Below are 24837 nucleotides of genomic sequence, written 5' to 3'. Positions count from 1 at the left end.
TGTAAAGACTTTGAGTGCTATTCAGACTTCATTAACAAACCATTTACATCTATAGAAAATGACGTGCTCCTTTTTCTTCAGTTGCAGAACAAACTATTTAAGCCTCTATTCATATACTTTGCCAGAGAGGCACTGTAATGATGTTTGAGATTTCTATCACGTTATACCTTCACTGTCTCAGAAGCACAATCAAGTCATAAATTACAAAATCCATCAGCTGATCCAGGACTAATCAAGCGATTTTTCTTTTTTTCAGGTGATTAAAGTGAAGGTGGGAGGAAAACTGCCATCACTGCCTTTTACTTGCTTGCACTGGAGCAGGCACTGAACACAGATGTCACTCCTGACATGAAATCCAACAGCATATGCCTGCACCGGCAGCTTCTGCTTTTAAAGGTTTAATAAAAACCCCTCTCATTGCCTCATCCATTTCCCAGTAAAAGGGCTTGCTCAAAACAAGAACAAAAAACAAGCCCCAAACCCAGAAGACCAAGAACATCGAACCTGTGATACAAATCTCTCAGAGCTCTGAGATATGTGACACTTGCACGCATGAACCAACTCCCCACCTACGAACAAGCCTCCAGACCACCAGCACCTCCCGTGTCCTCCTTCACCCTCACCACGGGCAAGTTTTCATCCTCTCACACTATGTCACCAGCTACGATCTCACCACCACGTAGTTGCTTCTCTTGCTCCTTCTGCTCTCTCAGCTGCACCAGCCCAGCAATATCAGAAAAACCACATAAGCACAACGCGTGTCTCACCCAGGTGCGCTGCGGAAGGCGTGCGATGGTTTGACACTTTGCAGCGTGCAAATCCTCAGAACTAACCTCTTCAGAGTTTGCAGATCTATAGACAACTCACAGGTTGCATCAAATACATCCGCAACATGCTCCTCTCAGACTCTGAACATGCCTGTGACACCTTCCCTGGCATAACGCTTCCCTTTGCTGCATACAGATGCAGAAAATGAAAACCAGGATTTTTACAGACCATCTGCTGCGTCCTATGGCTGGCATCAGCTGCTGCTTGACTCCATTTTGGCTGTTCTACCTAAGCACATTGCCCACTCACTACCAACTTTTCTAACCCAAGAACTGCTTTTTTCATGACTTTCTCTCCTTCTGTGTACCTGAGAAAAATGCCACAGCCAGGGGGTTCAAAACTGCGCCCTAAACTCTGCCCAGCGACTCTTCTTCGCCAGGACGAAGCGCTGCTGCATCGCACTGAGCGCGGGAGCAGGATCGCGGCCAGCGCCACCAAACGCTGCCGCAGAGCAGCTCATCAGTGCTGGCAATTAGCAGCACACACCCCATGCTGCCCTGTGCCCAACCAAGCCCACTTGGTTCAATACTTCAAATTCCTTAATCCCATCCTGGGGATCAGGCACGAAACCACTTCATGAGTCATATTCTCAGGCTGCTCTTCCTTACACATATATGCGAGATCTTTCTCTCCCCAACGTCCAACAAGTGATCGTTACCTCGCTCATCAAGACACTTAACCAGGCAGTACATTCAAGACAATAAAAGAAAAAATGAGCTTAAATACATATGTATATTTTTGCCTGCTGGCATACCTGATAAATCAGAACCTAACAAGACTCATTGACCAAAGATACACAACAGAACAACCCTACAGATATCACAACTTTTTATTTATGTTAGCTGAGGGTGCGTATTTGGCTCAGGATTGTTTATCATTGACTTTAAAAAGACTGCAAATTAGATTAAAAAAATAGAAAATGTAAAATTAATATTTCCAAAGCTGTCACAAATTTTGAAAACATTTGTATAAATTCTGCAAACTTTGTGTTGCCTTGAAGGGGCATAACTTAGTTAGCCTACATAATGATATTTGAAAATATTAGTACTTCACCCTAAAGTTTAAACACAGACATATTCACGACAACTGTAATTTCAAGAGGGTATCAAAAGCGATAATGGTTAGAAAAATATACAGACTTTTGCTTCTGGAAAATAACAGGTAATTTGAAATATCCGTCAAATAAAATATTAAAAAAGCCTCTCCACAGAATTTTTTTCACAGTCCAACATAAAGTGTATGTTTATATACAGCTTATCCAATCTGTCATTTCCAAGATAGAGTCAAAGTTTTGCCAGTACAGAAAATCATGATCCGTTACTGCTCTCTGACCTGTTGGCTGCACATGGCTGCTTGGGCAAGGAAAACAGGAGAGTCACACAGCGATGCTCAAAGCAATTGCAAGAAAGGTGAAGAAAAATGAAAATACACACGAACAAAGGAAAGCACACTGATAAAGATGACACTGAAAGGAACAGTGACCAACGGTACAAGGCATGACCTCTTTAGTAGCATGCAGTAATTTCTACAGGAAAAAGACATACCACAAGTATTAAAAGGACACTTCTGTGGTTCTTGTCATGAATTTTAAGAAGTAGCATTAAAGATTACTGTCTACTAGAAACAGCCTGGACTGAATTTGTTTCAGCAGCTGTGGTTTGTTACTGTGCTTCAGTTTGTGGCAGTGTTAAACTTCAACTGCACACACACGAAGTAAACCAAAACAAACCCCTAAGGTTTTAAAAGGCAGAGACATAGGGAGAAAAACATGTGCTTTCAGTACCTGAGTGCAGTGCAGTAGCCAACGTATCTATGGTCTGATTATTACCCATTTAAATTAATTCTGGTGTAAATAATCATTTCAGAAGAGCAACATAGCACCTGCAACAGTGCCTCAAGTTAAAGATATGGTGACACTCCAAAATCTGAAATCCTTTACAGTGTCCTTTTAAATGTCAGTAGACTAGAATCTTAGCCGCAACTGAAAAAGAACAGAGGCAAATCCTAATGAAATAACCCAAATCAAGAATGTTACAATATCTCACAGTAATAAACCAACAGTCTATGGAACTGCTGAATAGAAAAAAGCATGAAGGATAATAGCAGCATAGGGTTTACAGTTTCACTTTTCAGTTTATTCATATTAGTGGCGCACTCAGCAATGGATAAAGCAAGGAATGAAATTCTGACAAAACTGGCAATTATCTACCACATGTCAACACTTAATTATAGTCCTTGTAAACAGCTAACTCATTTTGAATTTTCATTGCAAAGAGTATTTACATATAATATATATGTATATGACCACAAAACCAAAATAAGTCAAATCCTTATCAAGGAAACTGGATTTTGAAGAGAAGAAAACATAATACAATATTAAATAGTACATGTCCAAAGATTTTGAAGGCATCTTGACTTCAATGTTTTCTTCCTTCAGTCATTTCCTCCTGGATTTTAATAGACTAAATACTTCATTTCAGAGTAAATAAGTGGAAATATTACAGAGCAACTTCGGTAAAGAACAGCTCCACTACTGAAAAATGCTCGAGGTGTGGTGATCCAGGACTCCGACTTAAAGCAAAAATAAACAGCGTACAATGCCACAGCGAAGAAGTGGCCAATCAGTACCATTGGTTTAGGAGATAACCTGTGTTAAAAATAAATAGATATGTCATGTAAATAAATAGAATCAGAAAGCAATGACAGATTTTCATTTTACAAATAGACATCTCCATTGAAGATTACATGAACACGAGCCAGCAGTGTGCCCAGGTGGCCAAGAAGGGCGACAACATCCTGGCTTGTATCAGGAATAGTGTGGCCAGCAGGACCAGGGCAGTGATCGTCCCCCTGTACTCAGCACTGTGGAGGCTGCACCTCAAATCCTGTGTTCAGTTTTGGGCCCCTCATGACAAGAAAGACATTGAGGTGCTGGAGAGAGTTCAGAGAAGGGCAATGAAGCTGGTGAGGGGTCTGGAGCACAAGTCTGATGAGGAGCAGCTGAGGGAACTGGGGCTGTTCAGCCTGGAGAAAAGGAGGCTGAGGGGAGACCTGATCGCTGTCTGCAACTGCCTGAAAGGAGGGTGTAGCGTGGAGGGGGTTGGTCTCTTCTGCCGGGTAACAAGTGATAGGATGAGAGGAAATGGCCTCAGGTTGTGCCAGGGGAGGTTCAGATTGGATACTAGGAAAAATTTCTTCCCTGAAAGGGTTGTCAGGCATTGGAACAGGCTGCCCAGGGAAGTGGTGGAGTCACCATCATAGAATCATAGAACAGTTTGGGTTGGAAGGAACCTTCAAAGCTCATCTAGTCCAACCCCCTGCCATGAGCAGGGACATCTTCACCCAGATCAGGTTGCTCAGAGCCCCGTCCAGCCTGGCCTTGAATGTCTCCAGGGATGGGGCATCCACCACCCCTCTGGGCAACCTGGGCCAGTGTTTCACCACCCTCGAAAGTATTTTACTATCCCTGGAGGTATTTAAAGGACATGTAGATGTGGCACTTAGGGACATGCTTTACTGATGGACTTGGCAGTGTTACGTTAACAGTTGGACTTGATCTTAAAGGTCCTTTCCAACCTAAATGATTCCATGATTCTCCCTGTGCAGAGCTGACTGATTAAGAGCAAAGATCCTCACAGGGGCTCACAGTGCTCGACCCGGTCACAGTAACTGTTACCAGCACCCAAACTTACACAGACAGCAATCCAACGGGACCCGAGACACACTCTCCACCAAGTCTGAAGTAATGGAAACAGGCTTTCTTTAGCTGATGCAAGGAATCTACAAAGCGAATTAAAATGACTCAACAAATATCATCAACACATACCAAAAACATTTTCAACATACTCAACTTGGGTACTTTGGTAGCTCTTGTTCTGTTAAATTCAGCTGGATTTTGAGCTAGTTTTATTTAAGTAAAGGACAGCCTTATAGAATATCTACGTATTCTTGAATATTAACTGACACAAGAACAAGTGTTTTCTGGGTTCTTTTTTCTGTTTGTGGGGTTTTTCTTTGTTTTTTTTTTTTTTAATACTAACTCCAGACTTGCCTTCACATTGATAAACTCAGTTTACATAACACTAGAACTAAACAACTAGGCAGAGAACACAAGCTAACTCATTAAATCCTTTGACGTATTTTTAATTTATATCAATATACATATATACAAACACATGGACATATGCTCATACACATCCCCTCCCCAGGCATATTTTTTTAGCAAGTTGTAATTAATCAGAAGTTATCTTTAAAATATATTTACCATCTGTGGCAGCAAAGAGTTCATAAAGAGCCTGGGCAAGAACATTCACTACAAAAGAATGAGATTTTTTTCTTGACCAGTAAAATGTTCTTTTGGCCTGAAAAAGGGGAAGAAAAAATTCTGTCAGTAAATACAGAAGAGCATTCAAAAGATTCCCAAAGAGGTGGTGAGAGTCATACTCGTGCAAATGTAGAGTGGATTTAGCGACACACTAGATTGGTTCCAAGTTATGTCATTAAGGAACTTTGGAGACTTGTCAAACCAGTTATCAAGGCTCCTCTTACACTAAATATAGAATTTTTTTTAAAAAAAGGTTTTTCCAGGGTGTGCCTCATCTTATCCTTTAATAGGTGGCTGATGTAGGTCAGAAACTTGAAGGATAACACTCACCTAGTTCTCTCTGTTGACTGAGAATAAGTAGGAAATAACTGAAAGCCTGAGGTGACCAGCTGAGATTAAGTATCTGCATTTGGTCAGGTAAGTCCTGTGTTGTCCTGACATTCAGGGTCCCTCTAAGTGCTTTGCCATTTTCAAATACACTTTTTGAATAATTTACTTGTAGTCTATAATTATTCTAGTTGTAATTTAGCCAAAACAATATGCCTAACCTGATTAAGAGCAGTAAACAAATAAATAAGATCTCTTATTATCTACTCACCAGAATTCTGGGTCTAAATCTCACTGAAAAAATAAACCCAGCATCAACACTGATAGTGCTGATTCCTGGGAAAGAAGCATGTCTTCTAACTTACTGCTCTGACATTAATGCAAAAAGCCCGGTGGAACATTGAGATGCGTCTTGAAAAACTCAGTACACATGCTCATTATTCTCTAACTACCAGTCACACCAGTGTAATGGCCCAAACCCACCCTATTTAAGATGAGTCTACATTACAAATACACAATTAATATGGGAATATCAGGTTGTACTAGCAAAGCATGCTGACTAGACAAAACACGACAGGTCAGTAAGCACAGTTTTGAATCTGCCTTTTGTGACACAGCCACAGCACTCACACATTGCAGCTCCGCTTTGAAAACTGCTGTGCCTGACTAATAACTTACATGGCCCTGAGTTGCATTAAATTTAAAAGCGTGTCATTAAATTGCAGCAAAAGCTGCCTAAAATAAGCCCAAAATAAAGCTTCACCTTAAGAACATCAGAATCTTCATAAAGATCTGGAATATCCTGGAGCAAACTTCTCCATATTTTAACATCATTTAAAGCAACACTCATTCCTCCACCGGTTAGAGGGTGCCTTATGTTATATGCATCTCCTAAAAGAAGAACACCTATAGAGGAGAGAAAAATTAATGGGATACTGCACAATCTACTATGTAATCTTAGAACTCAAACCCTCTATTTTTTTTTTTTTAATCAAACTTACTAAGAAGCCATTCCCACCAGAAAATAGAGGAATAATAGCTAGAAGTTAGAAGAGAAAAAAACAAAGGGAAAAAAAAGTATGTCTGGAAATTAACAGGCTTTAAAAGGCTTTAAGATGACCAAGGTCGAAATATTTTTTTCCTATAGGTATGCATGTGTGTGTGTGTCAAAGAACAAAAACACACACATTTTTCAAGGTAATTTCTTTCCTTTTTACATAAAGTTTTCTTTAAAAAGACCACATTTGTATGAGCTTGAGCAACTGAGTGATTTAAACTTAAAAGTAAAGCAGGCACTGATATGAAGTCTGGTGTCAGTATCAACATTCCAGTTAAACTATGCCCAAGGTACACATTTTCAAAAACATTTTTCATAGAAGAATTATGAGACAGTAGTGTCGAACAACAAACATACATCTATGACAGCAAAGCCTTAAGTCCCAGAAGAAGTTTTTTATGCCTTTTCCCCTCCTTTTATTTCATAATACACACCTTTTTTGTTAACAGCTGAAGGAGGCAAGAAGCTGGCTGGCATAGTCCTTAAACGATCATTTTGAACTGCTATTAAGAATGGTTCCTTTAAGTGATCTGCAATAACCAAATATTTTAGTTACACTACTTAGATAGACTCTAAAATAACTTGCACACAACCCATTGTAACTGCTTTTTAGAGATACAAGCTTTGTGAATTGCTAACCTTACACATGTGATCTGAACAAATTGCTATTTGATGTGGAATCGAAGAAGGGTGAAATAGTCACTGAAATAGTAACTGCACATGTGGAAAAAGCCCACACAGTTCAATGGATTCAATGAAATGTGCCTTTTTTGGCACATTTAATTGTGACAATTACGGATGGAAATCTTTCTGGACTTACCAGGTAGTTGTGGATGAATGTTCTCAATCATGTATTCTTTTAAATTTTTTGGCATTTCTCCTCGAATATCCACAAGGACTCGAGTCTCAGTTGCAGAAATCTTATAGATTAGCACTGGACTAGTTTTAGCTAAAACAAGTTCAGCATAATTAGCTTTAAACTGTGGTGCATCCTTAAAATGAAAAAAAAGGGGAAGATTGAGAGTGATTAACGAAAGGATGTTAAACTTCAGATATACAAAACTGTTTTCTGAAATACTTTGAAACAATATCCCATATCATATTGTTTGTGTTATTTTTCTCCTTAAATGAACAAAAGAAGTGTTTTCAAAAAGAAGATTCTGAACTTCAACAAAGTTATAATTCTTTTGGCAATACATTTTAATATTTACTAGAATATACATTAAATTATACGTTTCATTTGAATACCTTACTAATATTTAATACATAGCACTGAAAACCTGTAATGTAATCGATGTAGTAGTTTTCGGTAAGATCATTTTGTTTTCACAAATAAAGCGGTAGAAGGGAAAAAGACACACTAGTCTGTACACAAACTACACGGAGACTCCAATTGAGGAAGAATTGTAGGGTCCCCCTGACTAGGTCTTGAACAGGTTTCCAAAAGTAGGGCAGTGGTAAGTGGGTTGGGGACCCAGAAAGTTCTTCCAAATCACTGTTCCCATTCCAGTGAAAGTTCTGTAGTTTTGGTCCCTCCTCCCTTAACTATTTCTGCTGTTAATCCATGGTTATTGCAGAAGCCATAGAGGGTAAGAACCAGCCACAATTCCTACCTGGGTTCTCCAGCCACCCAGCTACCAATTCCCACTTACTTTCTTAACGTTTATGAGTCCTGACGGTACGCATGTACCTGGTTGCCAGGTACCCACCCTTCAGGCAGGAGCACAGTTTGGGTATTCCTCTGGATTATAAAACACAGCTGGTTTGACCCACAGCTGCCAGAACAATCTAAACCTCAAGATTTTCACTCCCTGAACAAGCGCTGTTAAGTATTGTGAAAAAACGAGCGTCACCATCTTAGCTGTCGATACCTTCACACAAATGAGTCAAAGCACCTATACCCAGGGAAACAATTTTGCAAATTGGGTTCCAGCTTTACAACAGTGTCTACTTCTAATCCAGAGATCAGTGCTATATAAAATATAGCACTAATAGTGCATATATAGCACTTTATAGGAGATGCTGAAACTTTTTTTTTCCTAAAAAACCAAAATTATTTTCTATGAATTGGTCTAGTGAGTCCAGTGCTCAGTTTAACCTAGCTATGTTGAATCCTAATCAATTTTTTTTACCCTCCTTTGTTCAACTATGTGCATAGATTAACACTGTACTCTCTTCTTAAAATCAGAAATCTAACTTTTAACAAAAGGTATTTTACATCTGCCTCACAGTTACTTAAGTGTTTTAAGAGTTAAAAATCTGATCTTCAATTGTAGCAAATATGCTAAATCTGACATAACAAGTTGAGCTATACTAGAACTGGGATGGACTATGCATCAATAATTTATAATAAGAGTTACAAATGTAGGCTAAAATTTCCAAGCACTCCTCAAAGGGACACAGAAACTGATAGAACAGTTGGATAAATATTTAAAAGCATAGTTCTAATTGATTCTGTTAGAATACATCTAATGTTAGAATTCAAGACACTCCTTGGAATAAAATGTCAATAGTTGCTTTAAAAAAAAGATGAATGCTTGAGTCTTTTACACAGGCATATTCTCTATTCTGCGCCTCTACTAACAATATTTGATGTCTTTCCTGCATAAATCTCCTTCCACAGAATTCTGAACATTTCTCTTTCACTTTACAAAGTTCTGCTACAAAAACCCCTCTGTATGAGTTCATATGAACGGGTTCTATAAGTACCTATACATTTGGATGGAAACCAAAACAAAGCCCTATCAAACAGTAAACAAAGAGAGAAAAAACACATATTGAGAAGATAGGATGAGAAGGTTTCCCAAGGAGAGATAAGCCCTGGAGACCAGCAATCCTGTGGAATCCAGAAGAGCCAATAAGTAGGACACCAAGAGTCTGCGGAATGGGTACAAGTTCACCAACCCACATCAGCACCAACAGCAGCTTGTGTGACACCACCAAGAGGGTGGTGGCTGCTGTATGAGACAGAGGACATGTCATCATGTGTGCAGGGTTACACAAACTCCTGGGACACTCTCCAAACACCAACTAGAAGTCCCCGGAATACCACTACAACCTGTTTCTCCTGAGTGCATGGTCAGGGCTGGCTTCCCAAGGATTGCCCCAGCCAAGCAGCCATGAACGTAACAGTGAAGAACATGAGTGAATAACTCACCATGTCTGTGAATACTTATCTTCCATTAATAACTGCAGAGTGATTCCGTTGATAACAACAGTTTAATGAATGCTTTAAAAACATTGATTGTTATCTGGTGTTCCCACCCCAGCACAGGTACTTGATGTCTTTTTAAGACAAAAGCAATTTGCAATCCTCACATACTAAATACAGTAGGGTTTGGTATCACCTTGCAGTGATATTTCCAAGAATATTTAGATGCTGCAAGGCCTCTCTGAGACATCAGACTCGGGGAAGCACTTTTCTTCTCATTTGTCAGTGTAGACCACAAACAGCCAACATACCAAAGCATATGCACAAAGGTAATGAACTTCAACATAGTCGGTGAAATTCAGACCCACATTAAGAAGTGGTAGCACACTGGCTTATACGGTATTACATATAGAAGTTACCTTCAATATACAACCAACAAAATGGGATGAAACAGTAACTTTGTTAGAGACCAAGTTTTTTCTGAACTTGGAGAAAAGTCCATCAGCTACAACAGTAAGTGGTGCATGAAGTTCCTGCAGCATGGAAGGAAGAAGAAAAAAGAGAAAAGGAAAAAAAATTACTTTTTCAATTTTATTTCAGAACAGTGAAACAACTCCCAAGCCCTCATTTTCAATTGCATGTTAGATATTCTACAAAACAATAAGCATAAGAGGATCACAGACCCAATTTATAATACATGTATTAAGAAATAAAGTATATTTTGCTTTCCTTATCCTGATATTTAACTCTATTTCCTCTAAGAATTAGCCTAACAATATGCTCCAGCTCTTTCAGACATGCATTCAGATAACATGGTTATGGTGGCTGTGTAGGAACCTGGATAAAACAAAGACAAGAAAGCAATCATTCCCCTCAGCATATAATGCTCTTCAGGAGGAAAAAAAATAAACAAATTTTAACTAAAAGAACCAAGCATGAGCAACTAAACAGAAATAAACCAAAGTATACCAAACTGGAATGCAGTAAGCACACCAACATTTTAAAGACCAAGCAGTGAACTCTGAGCCGTTCCTAGTATACTTAGGAACTACAAGCACAAATTGTGTGTGTAGGCAAAACAAAATAAAATCTGAGTAAAGTGATAAGGTTCAGCCTGAGTGTACACACAAACCCCTCGTGTTTGTCACACACATTGTTCTCAAACATGAGCAAATTATTCCGATCATTAAAATCTATTTTAAAGCATTTTATTGTTAAGGTAACGTAACATTATCATACCAGAAAGCATTTAGAGGTAGATAGTTCCTTCTACCCACAGCTTTCTCATTGTCAGTGTATTCAGTGATTTAACTGCAAATGACTATAGATTTATCCTGAGCATTAGACCTTGGCCTTCAATAATCTCATAGATTTGGCATGAGCAGACCTTTTAAGATTTCAGGATGTAAGTAATGGCAAAAAGCATGCTGAGTTTTATTAGTACTCCTGGGAAGTATTTTACTATTGGACGGAACAATCTGGAGAACCAGTATGTGAATGGTACATCCCTGCTCAGAATGGGTTCCCTCCTGCACAGGAATAGAACCAAGTGACTTGTGACACGTGGTCCTTACACCGAAGCGAAGTCAGACAAAATCAAGTGAGTGTACAGCTGAGTAAAACAGTATACATTTCTGGCCTCTGAGCCTATGGAACTGAGCTCAGAAACAGTGCAAGAGACAGTAAAGCCAATGAAACCCCTTTCCTATGGAATCTTGTCTCAGATGATAGCAAGCTCTAATAATTCCTGCAGTTAGAGCAAGGTCACCTGCCCATAGGGGTTCCCTGGTATCTAATTGATGCTATATTTTTTCCAGTCGACGTATTAAGATTTTTCCTCTATTCAGTCGTCTGATTTTGATAAATGTTATAACCCCACTTTTAGGATACTGGTTAACTTCAACCTCATTTAAAAGAATAAAAATCTCAAACGTAATGTGGTGAAAAATGGGGAAAGAGAGCACAGAAAAAACACAGACAACATGGATCAGCCTCCTTTCCTTATTAAAGGAGTCTAAGGAATGCAAACAGGCTGTGTTTTTCATATTTGTTGTTGTGTTTTGTTTTTCCTAGTGCATTGCCCAGCTGTAAAAAGTCACAGGTAGGGAAACAAAGAAGAAATGTTTAGCAGAAACTTCTTACACTAGATTTCTACAATCAAAGGAAATCTCGGCCAGCAAATAACACAGCTCTTTCCAGACACGGGACTTCAGCATTCAAAGCAAAACAGGAATTTGCTAATCCCCATTACACAGATAGGAAACTCAAAGCCTTAAGAACAAAATCCATGCTGTCAGGAAAGATGTCGGTTAAAACACTGCTCACATTACTGCTGGTCAAATAAAGTCATACTTAACATTTATGGATGGTGGTGGTGTTGTAATGTCTAAAGCTTAAAAATAAAACTCTAAGCAAAATATGCACTACCGCTCCCAAAACCAAAAACACCCCCTTCTATATTGCTGAATGATTAAACCAACTGGATCTGGGGAAAAAACCCCAAACACTACTTCTCCCCCAAAGCCTCTCCTCGCAAAACACCCCATCTTTCCAGTACCCACATGTGATTCGATGGCTTATTCTAATAGAGTAGATTTCCTGATGTTGTTTTATTCAATTTAGATGACAAAGATAGACCCAGGAACAGGACCTGGAACTCCCTCCTTCCTCCAGCTGCCTCAAGAGGGGCCGAGGATGTTATTTCCACCCAGTTCTCTTACAGTGTCCTAGTTCCATGGTCAATGGAACAGAGTCTAGTTGGAGGGCTGTATCTAGTGGAGTGCCTCAAGGGTCAGTACTGGGGCCAATATTATTCAATATATTCATCAATGACCTGGATGAGGGAATAGAGTGCCCTATCAGCAAGTTTGCCGATGACACCAAGCTGGGAGGAGTGGCTGACACGCCAGAAGGCTGTGCTGCCATCCAGCGAGACCTGGGCAGGCTGGAGAGTTGGGTGGGGAAAAATTTAATGAAATAGAACAAGGGCAAGTACAGAGTCTTACATCTGGACAGGAACGACCCCAGGTTCCAGTACAAGTTGGGGAACAACCTGTTAGAGAGCAGTGTAGGGGAAAGGGACCTGGGGGTCCTGGTGGACAGCAGGATGACCATGAGCCAGCACTGTGCCCTTGTGGCCAGGAAGGCCAGTGGCATCCTGGGGTGTATTAGAAGGGGGGTGGTTAGTAGGTGGAGAGAGGTTCTCCTTCCCCTCTACTCTGCCCTGGTGAGACCTCATCTGGAATATTGTGTCCAGTTCTGGGCCCCTCAGTTCAGGAAGGACAGGGAACTGCTGGAGAGAGTCCAGCGCAGGGCAACGAAGATGATGGAGTGGAGCATCTCCCTTATGAGGAAAGGCTGAGGGAGTTGGGGCTCTTTAGCTTGGAGGAGACTGAGGGGTGACTTCATTAATGTTTATAAATATATAAAGGGTGAGTGTCACGAGGATGGAGCCAGGCTCTTCTCGGTGACAGCCAACGATAAGACAAGGGGCAATGGGTATAAACTGCAACACAGGAGGTTTCATTTAAATTTGAGAAGAAACTTCTTCACGGTGAGGGTGACAGACACTGGAACAGGCTGCCCAGGGAGGTTGTGGAGTCTCCTTCTCTGGAGACATTCAAAACCCACCTGGACACCTTCCCGTGTAACCTCATCTGGGTGTTCCTGCTCCGGTGGGGGGATTGGACTGGATGATCTTTTGAGGTCCCTTCCACTTCCTAACATTCTGTGATTCTGTGATTCCAGCACTCTGCCCTCCAGGGGGCTGGAATGCCCTTAGCCTGAGGAGGGTCTAAAACCAGCTCTCCTACATCTGGGGCAAGTACTTTTAAAAGGGTCTTTTACATATGGTTTTATACCACCATTTCCATTTCTCAATGACCTAAAGATGAGAGATATTTTTAGTAATGCTCAGAGTAGGATCTTCCAGCTACTCAGGAACTTTCTCAACCTTGCACAGAAGGCAGCAGAGCACAGGTAGGAGATTCCTGTTGCCCTAATCAGAGCACCCCTGAACACACTGGCTACATAACTTTAGACAGCAAAGGAATTTTAAAGCCAACAAAGAAGATTACAAATTTGGCTTTTCTAGAGAATAGGCAGTATGTCCAAAATTTCAGCACATACATTCTACCTCAGCTGGTCTTTTCTAAACTTTCTTATAAGTTCACATAGCTTCATAGCATTTAGCCTTAGCTGAGGCAAAGAACATTAATCAAATCAGTGCAGCAATTACAATAGGCCAGATCTCTCTTTCTGTGGTCCAAGAAATGACTGGACAGATCTCTCTCTATGAGTAGGCATCTATCTTCTCATTTTCAGACACCTCAGTCGATGGTGGAAGTGTATGTGGACATGTAGACCATCATACACAGGCCAAGCAGGAATCTTAATATATTTGGTTTTCGATGAGTAACTCTCAAGAGATTTTAAACTGCAGACATATGAATATGGAAGCAAATAATGAACTGAATTCTCCAGAGACACTGAAAGCAGAAGCTGCACAAGAAGTTATAACAAGAATTCCCATTTTCCAGGACTGTATCCACCAGAAAGTAATCTTTTATTAAAGCTTTTGCTTTCTTGGTAACTGCATTATTTCTGTACCAGTAGAGTTTTAAAAATTATACATATATATGTTTACATTTATTTATATAAATATATAAACCTCTATTCTCTCAATAGTTTAACAAAGATCGTAACAGAAACTTGTCTCACCTTAGTATCTCCAGTTTCTTTGTCCTTGTACTGAACACCCACAACGCAGTCGTCTTCCTCAAGCAATTGTAACACAGTCCCCTCAATGAATTTTGCACTGAAAGAGAGAGGTTAGAACAGAATGAAAGAGGATTAATGATGCAAATATTTCAAGGCTCTAGACACAGAAGGAGAACCAGATTTTCACTAATCCTGTCTTTGCCAACACAAAGCGTTTAAATTTTACAGACACCTTCAGAAGCCACATTGAACATCGAAAAGTACTTGTCTTTAATTTCAGTTACCATCTGGTTTGATACTTGAGAATATTCTAAAACTGTATCGCTTGTCTTAAAACACCCTACCACTTAGGAGAATCCCCCATTGTGCTTCGGGTGCTCCATGGCCATGTGAGAGGTGCAGAGAGGAGTTTGACACCTAATAATGGTCAGAAATCAGCAGCTGACTGAGTCATCTCTGCTCAACAGTGGGAAATGCTGACAGCGTGAGACATAACTCCAAGCAGAACTCAGGAGCAAGATCTGAAGTAGCACTTCAACACTTAGCATGTACAGTGGGTAAAAGTGAAGTACTTAATTCTCAGAGTAGTCCAAAATAATCTAACCTGTTCAGGACAGAGACACCTAGCTTTTCACCTCAGGAATTCAGGATATGCTTGGGGTTTTTTCTGCTATTTATGCTTTCAAAGTTCTGCTAATGTTTATGTTCAGAGTTTGAATGGAGCATCTCTTACTTCTACCTCCCAGCCAGAGCTATTTGGGGTTCACAAATCGTATCTCTGTAAACTTATATTCCTTGTTAGGTCTGAGCTGTTAGACCTGACCCCAGCAGTTCAGACTTAGGAGCTCGAAATGGACACTCTCTCTCCCTCACAAATATTTTCATATCCAGATGGAATTTCACAACTTGGAAAAATGAGCTAAAGATCCACAGAAGAATACAACAGCTTGATATTTTAGGCTCGCAGAAAGAATACAAGCAATTGAATTAATGTCTTTTCTATGTGTCAGCCAGCACAGAGATTTCAGAGCAGTATCAAAACGGTTACACATATGCACAGTAGCAGAAACTTCAACAGGAAGGGAGTGCACCAACATATCAGGTTACCAGCAGGTGAATCAGAGTTCTGCAGATCCTATCAGCTTTAAATTTCTTTTATAGTTGTCATTTCAGTTATTTAAATAAGTGCTCACTTATTTTCTGGTTCTCACCCGCTAAAAAAATAGTTAACTAATGATGCCCCACTTCCTTACTCTGCAAAATTAGTTTTACTCATCTGAAATAAATTCATATTGCCTAGTACTTCTAAAGAGGATAAATTAATCAGTAATAATTTTCTCCTATATTTTAACAAGCTTTGAGATGAAAAACAAAGCCTCATGGCACCATTTAGAGTTCTTGATCTCTCCTGCACTTTAATTTAATATGTAGTTTTCTACACTGCAATTATAAGGGAAACCAAGCATACAGAAAATAAACATTAAAGACAGTGTAAAAAAGGGGGAAAGAATTAAATCTAAGTCACAAACATTAACTTATGTAAGTTTCTGCTTCAAAGATTGTGTACAGCTGCTGGCGTTTTTCCCATAAGCTGAGCAAACAGGTGCCCAGACTTCACTAACTCGAAGCCTCAACAAGGTGGCTTTAGCTTTTTAGCTAGTAAACGTGGTTGTCATTAATTTTAACTGTACTACAGAGCCGCTGTCTTTTAGTGCTACTTTTAGTAATTAGGAGAAAGCAATTTTCCAGCTCAGAATAAAGACATGTAAGGTAAAAATATTATAATGCCATGTTTCCCTTGCAGGCATTATTTAGGGGAAAAAAAGACAAAACAAAAAAAACACTCCACAGAAAGCAGCACCTAGAATCTATTGTTTCAATAAAAATTTCCTTCTCACCTCTTCTATAAAAGAAAAAAAAAATCAGTTAAAGAGGAAACACTCATTCTTATTTAATGAGGAAGAGAAGGTGTCATCAAGATTCTAAAAACCAGAAGTGAATAACTGGAAAGAGCTATTTCCATTTAGTGCTTCTTTCTAGTTACTTTGCTTGACTTCTTGTTATCAGAAAAAGCAGAACAACATGCAAGTGTAAAAGAAGCTTGATTCCTGTCATCACAGATAACATAAGTGGAAGAAATATATGTCCCTGCTCATTGCAGGAGGCCTGGATTGGATGACCTTTGAAGTCCCTTCCAACCCAAACCATTCTATGATTCTAAGAAACTATACCAGATTTGCCACTCGTTTCTTGACCAAAGAAGTTCTACACATTGCTCACTGAAAAGAGCTTGCTTCTTCTGATAAAATGCCAAACCCAAGAATCAGTAGAAGAGAACTGACCCTGTAACCTTGAACTGTTTTCTCACATGGATGGGCCAATACCTTGTCTAATATTTAAAGCCTATATTCCCATATTTTCATAGAATCATTTCAGTTGGAAGAGACCTAGAGGATTATCGAGTCCAACCATAACCTAACTCTAGCACTACACCATGTCCCTAAGAACCTCATCTAAATGCCTTTTAAACACCTCCAGGGATGGTGACTCCACCGCTTCCCTGGGCAGCCTGTTCCGATGCCTGACAACCCCTTCCGGGAATAATTTTTTCCTAATATCCAATCTAAACCTCCCCTGGTGCAACTTGAGGCCATTTCCTCTTGTCCTATCACTTGCTACTTGGGAGAAGAAGATTATCTTCTCCCAAAGGGTAAGATGATATATGTGCAACTCATGCACATATCTACAGAAAACAGAGCGAGTAACTATAGCTGTTACTTCAAGTCCTGTTCCTTGCAGCCCTCTCTGTTGGGACAGAGGCAATGGTTAAGGAATCTCACGTATGCTGGGAACAGTGCTTTTCAGTCTCTGGTCCCAGAGGTGCCGTTCACAAGGTGACTCACTTGGGCTCTGCCATCGCTGCCCTTCGGAGACCCATGATGAACCGGCCATGATGAAAAGATCTTCCACTCGCCACACGGCCATCCTCAGATGTCGGGTAAGGAATTTCAACCTCCGAGTTGCTCTCTATGTCATGAATTATGTAACCATTTACCATTTGTGAATCAATATCTTCTACTGTATCTGCAAAATATAAGGCAATAGATGAGTTTTTAAAAAGTCTTTAAGAAAGCTTAATTATGTATGAAAAGCATTTCTTTACATAGAGTCCAACCTTCTTAATCAAAACACACATATTGAAGGCTGAATATTTTCAAAATGGCAAACTGGAAATACAGAAGCAATTTTAATTCAAATATTAAGCATAGATAATGTATTTTTTCATTTTCACCATAGGCATGTTTTTTTCTAAACACACAATTGAGTGTAGTGACTGCTATGTTATAGGTATATTTACATTTTGAAATGCACTCACCTTCAAGACCCAAGTCTCTAAGGGCATTAAAACCTCCAGGTTGCAACAACTCTCCAACTATTCTGTCAGGTTCTTTCAGATCTCTCTCTATCACAGTCACCTTTCTTCCATCCCTTGAGAGCACCGTGGCCAAGGAAGAACCAAGGACACCTGATCCCACAATGATAATTTCTGGGTCGTATTGTGGTGACAATGTCGCATTTGGAGCAGTCTCTGTCAGATGTACATCTGAGAAGTTTACTTCTTTTTTACCCTTTAAAGAAGAAAGCCAAAGTTAAATGTGCCAGTGTATCTGTACCATAACCTTGTCAGAGGGCTGACTTTGGACTAATTCTACTTTGATCCAGGGGACTGAGAGCACATTGGGTAGTTGGAGGGCATCTTCCAGTTTAGATTAGTCCAAAATGACACTAGTTGTCCTCTACAATGCAACAAAAACACAACAAGCAGGGAAAAGAAAAAACAACACCCCTCCAAACAAAATCAAGATACTTGCTTAAAGCTGCTCTGTTGATCAAAGACAAACCACTATCGCAGTCTCAGACAGACTGAGAGTAAAGTTCCTACAAAAGGCAGAAAGCCGAGGCTGTACCATGTTCTTGGTCTATAAAGTAACAGCACACCAATGCCTTCATATCCCTGAGCCACCACTACACGGAGGCCTTAGCACTTTGCCATGAAAAAGTTACCAGATTCATTGGAAAACGTATTTCTCTTTAATTTTATTGTAAGTGAGCCTACCCATCAAAATAACAGTAATAACCAAAATACAGTAACACTCAGCATGGAAAAGTGTCAGCAGAAGTAACTACCAGGGAACTGTTATAAAGAGGTGGTCCTGAAATGAAAACTCATCCAAAAGTCAAAAGTACAGGCAAAATTACCACCCACTTACATTTAAAACTGTTAAGAATTGACATCCATCAGATTACACCAGTTAACATACACACTGGTACCCACAGACCAGTTATGTTATCGTACCTTCCCAACAGCATTTAATCACGTGCACTTGAAAGTGAAAAAAAACTTATAAGGGCAATTGCAGTGCAAACCTGCATGTCATTTCTCCAGCTGCCAGAACAGAGTCCGAATCACTCTTTCACAAACACCTCACAGTACAGTGCTGACATAGGTAAAAATACAATTGCATCTGTGAAACAAATGCCCAGAACAACACTGACACAAGGATTTCTAGTGGCATAGTGTTGTGTTTGTATCTACAAGGCAGCAAGGGTGTGCAAAACTATGTGAATTCAGATAATACAATAAATTGAGGTAAAGGCAGGCTTTACCAGAAAAAAAAAAAAAAAGCAGAACCTTTGACTTGCAGCCAAAAATAGTTTTAAGTTCTTTTGTGCAAGGGGTCAGTGCCCAGTCAAAAATGCCCAGAAGCACACAGGAAAGTAGCCAAACAGTGCTGACCCACAGATGTACTGAATATGTATGTCCAGCAGGTAGTCTCAGATGGCAGGACGCCGGGTAAGCTCCAGCCACGAACTACAGCTCTCCCCACTGTCTCACAGCAAGGCTCACGCTGGGCTCAGTGGAACAGACTGATGATCTGAGCTCAGATCCTGCAGCCATTGTACAAGCAATAGTTTAGCAACAATTTCCAAAGAACTCTGTCTGCAGTTGTCTAAACAACTGTGTTTTATACAGAAGCATTAGGAAGCTGATCACAGAACTACAGAATGGCCGCTGTCAGAAGGGACCTCTGGAGGTCACCTGGTCCAAAGCTCCACCCAAGCAGGGTCAGTTAGAGCAGGCTGCCCAGGACCATGGCTAGTCAGGGTTTGAATATCTCCAAGGATAGAGGCTCCACCACCTCTCTGGGCAGCCTGTGCCAGTGCTCAGTCACCCTTCACAGGAAAAAAACTGTTTCCTGACGTTCAAAGGGAACCTGCTGTGTTTCAGTCTGTGCCCATTGCCTCTGCTCCTGTCACTGGGCACCCCTGAAAAGAGCCTGGTTCCATCCTCTATGCACCATCTCTTCAGGTATTTATATACACTGATGAGTTCTCCTTGGAGCCTTCTCTTCTCCAGGTTGAACAGCCCCAGCTCTCTCAGCCGCTCCTCATAGGAGAGAAGCTCCAGTCCTCCATCTCTACAACACACTGGCAATTTAAGATGTTTTTCTGCTAGTATAATAAACCTTTACTACAATTCTTTCTCCGAACACTTACATTTGATTTGACTCTACAAAACTCCTGGTCTGCCACTTAAATAACTTTCACTGTTTCTTTTGTCAGCCAAAACTACCACAAAATACAGCAAATCAGACATGCAGCATCTAAAGACAAACTCTCCAACCCTTTCTTAGCTCCTTTCCCTCACCAGGGCAGGGGTTCAGTGGCCAGAGGGAACAGCAGGAAGACATTGCACCCCACATGCCACGCCTGAATTCAGCCTACCTTTCTGGATTTGGGTTGTCCGACTTGTTGAGATCCTGGGGTGGGTTTTGCCCAGAAGAAGCCAACAAGTGGCAAAGCTGAGAGAACATCAGAGAGCACCCCCAGGTGGGTCTTCTTCTGCTGCTGCTGCTGCTTGGGCCCCCTGAAGCGGTACCTGTACGACAGCAGCAAGCCAAGGGAGAAAAACACCAACACGGAGAGCAGCACCTCCTTATTCGCGTAAGTCATGAGGTCCCCGCACTTTTTATACACGTAGATGAAGGAGGCGATACCCAGAAAGGTCCACATCGTGAGGGGACTGGTCGCTGGTCCTGGTTGCTTCCTCCAAAGCTTTCCTGCTGACTGATGCTGCCCAAAACGGGCTTTAGCACAAGGTATGAAAAATATACGTACAGGAGTGCAAAGACTTGCTTTGCAACGGCAGGGAGGGAAATCTCAATGAAAAAGCAAGGTGCTCCACAACACCCTGTGGAGGAACACGCCCCACCTCGCCAGGCTGCCACAGGAGCCCAGAGAGATCTTCCAGAAACGCAAAAAAAAAAAAAAAAATCAATAAAAAACTTCTTCTTACAAACCCCCGCGCTCCGCACGGCCCCTCGAGGAGCCGCCGCCGCCCCCGCGACGCCCGCGGAGCTGGAGCTGGAGCTGGGTCCCGCCGGGGGCTCCCCCGCCTCGGCCGCCGGGACGGATGCGGCTCCGCTGGCGGCGATGCAGCCCGAGCCGCCACGCCCGCTGAGTCAAACGCCGCTGCGCCCGTGACGCACCGGCCGGGGGCAGGCGCACGGCCCGGGGGCGCGGCTGATGCTCCACCTGCTCCAGTCAGGGCCCCCCCGCGGCCTCTTCACGGAGGGAGGATGCGGCGCTGCCGCCTCGTCTTCCTCCTCCCCCCCGGCCCGGTTTCCCACCCGGCCGCCAGCTGAACCCCGACCCGGCGCCCCGACCCCGCGGCGCCTCAGCGAGCACCCCGGGGCGCCAGGGGGCGGGGGAGAGCGGCAACGCGCCGGGGGCGGGGCTATGCTAATGACCAACCGCCCCCGCCTCCTTCTGGGTACCGCGCGCCTCGTGCCTCAGCGGCATCTGGCCAATCGGCGGTGCTATGCCGAGATGGCGCTATGGCCAGGCGACCAATCCGAGCGGGGCGGAGGCGGGGCTTGCGCCCGCCGGGCTCCTAGGGCGATGTGACGACGGGGAGGGCGGGGCGGGAGCGCTGGGGTTGCCATGGTGACGGGATGGGGGGGGGGGGGGGGGGGCTGCCGCTCGCCGCCCCGCCCGCTCCCCTCCCCGTGGGTGCCCGCGGGGCCGCAGGCGGGAGCTCCCGGGCAGCCCCGGCTGTCCAGGCACCGCCGTCTCCCGTGCTGGGTTCGGCGCCTGCCCGGCTGCGGGGGGCAGGAGGCTGAGGGCAAACAGCTCAAAGAACGAGGGGGCGGCAGCGTCGGTCGCTGCGCTGGTCAGCCAGAGGGCCGGCACCGGCCTGTATCCTGAGGAGATCACAGAATCACAGAATGTCAGGGATTGGAAGGGACCTCAAAAGATCATCCAGTCCAATCCCCCTGCCGGAGCAGGAACACCCAGATGAGGTTACACACGAAGGCGTCCAGGCGAGTTTTGAATGTCTGCAGAGAAGGCGACTCCACAACCTCCCTGGGCAGCCTGTTCCAGTGTCTGTCACCCTCACTGAGAAGAAGTTTCTCCTCATATTTAAGTGGAACCTCCTGTGTTCCAGTTTGTACCCATTGCCCCTCGTCCTATCATTGGTTGTCACTGAGAAGAGCCTGGCTCCATCCTCCTGACACTCACCCTTTACATATTTATAAACATTACTGAGGTCACCCCTCAGCCTCCTCTTCTCCAAGCTAAAGAGCCCCAGCTCCTCAGCCTTTCCTCATACAGGAGATGCTCCACTCCCTTCATCATCTTCGTTGCTCTGAGATTCTAAAACATTTTCCAAGGGAAAGGCTGCGGGACAGGCAGAGGGGCAGGGGCGGGCCGGCAGCCGCTCAGGTGCGAAATGGGCCCAGAGATGCAAAACCCATGGGAGAAATTTGGGTTGTGGGCGTAAATAAAGAGCCTGCTGTGCCCTGGCCTTACCAACAGGAAGGGGAATTTGGGGATTTGCTCCCGGGATGATTTGTATGGCTGGACAAAACCAACAAAAGCCTAAATAATTCTTGTTTTTATGAGCTCCTCAGGTGCACACGCCTGTGATCCCCCTTTGCACTGTGAGAGGGACCTTTACTGGGCGATGTGCTTGTCGCAGCACAACAATATTGAACGTGTCTCTCTACCGCAGTATAATAATACTTAAAAGAGACAAAGCTATGAAACATGTCAGAACCTCACTCCAGGCAGAACTGGTAAAAGAACGAGAAAACCCAACCACATGCAAGTGGAGTGAAAGGAGATGAGATCCTTGCAGTGGTAAAATGGAGTGGATTTTGAAGAGGGAAAAAACAAGAACAAAACAAAACAAAAAAACCCAAGCACCACAACATCTAGTAGTTTTCTCATGCAGTAGAAAGGAGACTGAAAACAATTTGGTAGACTTGAATTAATACAGGTGAAAATGGGAAGCAATAATAGAAGGGGCTTTAGTTCATTCATCAGATCAGTCAGTTCAGGCAAAAAGTAAAGATCCTGTGAGCTAAAGAGATCAGGCACAGGTTTTTCTACATGCTAAAGACACAGGTCTCATCCAGCGATGAAATGAACTCTCGTGCAGCAGAGGCATCTGTAATTTTAGGCATCAGCCTGTAAAAACATGTTCACAGCAGGAGCTGCTTTTCTCCAGTTTGAACTAGGATTATTACAGCTGTCAACAAGTTTTATGTTTAAACTACTTGAAATCGAACCTCTTAAATACATCTGTACTTGTTTTCCTATGTTCCATTTACTAACATTCCCTGTACCTGCTAAAAATGCCTTTTTTTAATGGACTGAGCTCCGCAGAGTCACTCACTATGTTGTAAGACCAAATTAGACCATGTGTAACCCTTCTGGGCATTTCATGGTAGAGACCAAACATAAAAAGAACCAAAGCCTCTGAGTTACTGGAACCAACACAAACATTCTAAAGACTAAGATATGTCAATTGACATAAGTGAACCAAAACCTACCGAAAATGATACCAGAATAAAGCAAGTGCATAGTCAGAACTGTACCAAGGACCAGAACAAGCTTTAGTGGCCAATAGAAAGAAGGATGGCATTTAAGAAAAAGGACTGAAGCACAATTATGTGAATGAAGATAACAGTATGATGATTTTAAGATTAGAGGAAAAATTCATCTTCTGGTTTACTGCAAACTACCAAAACCCCCTTTTCACCCCCTGGTGGATCCTGCTTTATGCAGCTGTAAGGTTACCTGCATCAACCAAGTGACGACACAGAAGTGTCACCCCCTATAGAACATCGACTTTCTGCCTCATCCAACTCACCCTGTAGTCACTGAGCCTGAACGTGGGGAGAGGGCAGTAACAAATGGCTGGTCCAAAAGGAGGGAGTGTGAGTGGCTCTTTGGCTGCAGGCTGTAATTTGATCTTACTAGGTGACCAAATAAACTGCACACTCATTCTCCTTCCACCCCAAGAAATCACCTTCTGTTGATGAAATACTCATGCAAAATGTCTTTCAAGATTATGTAATTTGTGAGTAATTTTTCTTGAGACTTGTATTTGAAGTGGTTAGCACTAGGAATTGAAGCAGCTACAGAATTCTGGTTTTGAATGCAACATTCACAGATGCATCTGTTCAAGGCTCAGATGTTATCAGAACATTTCCATATTTCCAGCCAAGACACGGAAGGTGGGTGTCTCCACACCACCTCTTCTTTTACTCTCGCTGTCAAGGCTATAGAGAAAAGCTTGACATACTTACATGTCTTTGTTCACTGTGAGAACTATCTTTTGCTTACATTGTTGTAAATAAGAAGATATTTCTGCAGATAGGTAGAGGACTGATTTTTTTTGCTATGGCCTTATTTTCCAGCTTTACAGAACAACCTGGTTTTTTTTCAGTTTTGCATTTGTGCGCATTCTCGAACTTTATTAATAACTTTCTAGAACAAGAAACTTCTTGCTTCACTTGTGAAGCACTGTCAAGATGACTACTATGAAACATCATTTAATGATTTAAATCTCACAGTGGTAAGTATGAACAGGCTGAACTAAGAATTTCTAAAATTCCATAACAACTTCACAACCAGGAAATAAAGGCACCCAGGGAGAGGTTGGAGTTGAGCAGTTTCCTCTTAGCTCTTCTCCAGAAGGAGTGTCACTCAGTGAAATGCTGTTTTCAGGCTCAGACAAGCAGCAGTTGGTGGGGCAGCAAATGATGTTGGAATAACCAGAAAGGGTTGGCTAAACTCCAGGCTATAAAAAATAAATCACTTGATGAAGACTTTGCAGGTTTTGCAGAAGCAGGCGTCATATGTGTGCCATCTTAAGATGCAGACCCATAAAACAAAAGACATGCCCCTAGTTCATGGTGACAACTACCTTGGCAGCACATGCACCAGGACCAATATCTGAGGTTTCAGATCTGCTGGCTATAAACTGCACAACTAGCCAGCGTGTGCTGCATGAGCCTGAGCCTTCCTGTCTGTGTGTGTGCTGCACAGCACGCAGAGGCTCGTCTCATTAATGGTCAT

The 24837-nt window shown here is 42.3% G+C and overlaps 1 protein-coding gene across 1 annotated transcript; it reads right to left on the bottom strand.

Annotated features, from left to right (window-relative positions):
- Positions 1–3260: 3260 nt before the first annotated feature.
- SQLE (squalene epoxidase) lies at positions 3261–20481 on the bottom strand. Its single transcript, XM_065629667.1, has 11 exons — positions 20194–20481; positions 17783–18035; positions 17310–17490; positions 14407–14503; positions 10107–10220; positions 7357–7528; positions 6971–7066; positions 6243–6385; positions 5093–5189; positions 4521–4608; positions 3261–3475 (listed from the first exon to the last, which is right to left on the bottom strand). Exons 1-11 carry the CDS (start codon positions 20479–20481, stop codon positions 3283–3285), a joined length of 1722 nt encoding a protein of 573 aa, XP_065485739.1. The 3' UTR covers positions 3261–3282.
- Between the last annotated feature and the right edge of the window lie 4356 nt (positions 20482–24837).

Source organism: Caloenas nicobarica, chromosome 2 (assembly GCF_036013445.1).
Source record: "Caloenas nicobarica isolate bCalNic1 chromosome 2, bCalNic1.hap1, whole genome shotgun sequence".
NCBI lineage: Eukaryota > Metazoa > Chordata > Aves > Columbiformes > Columbidae > Caloenas > Caloenas nicobarica.
This window is presented reverse-complemented; position numbering and strand designations above follow the sequence as displayed.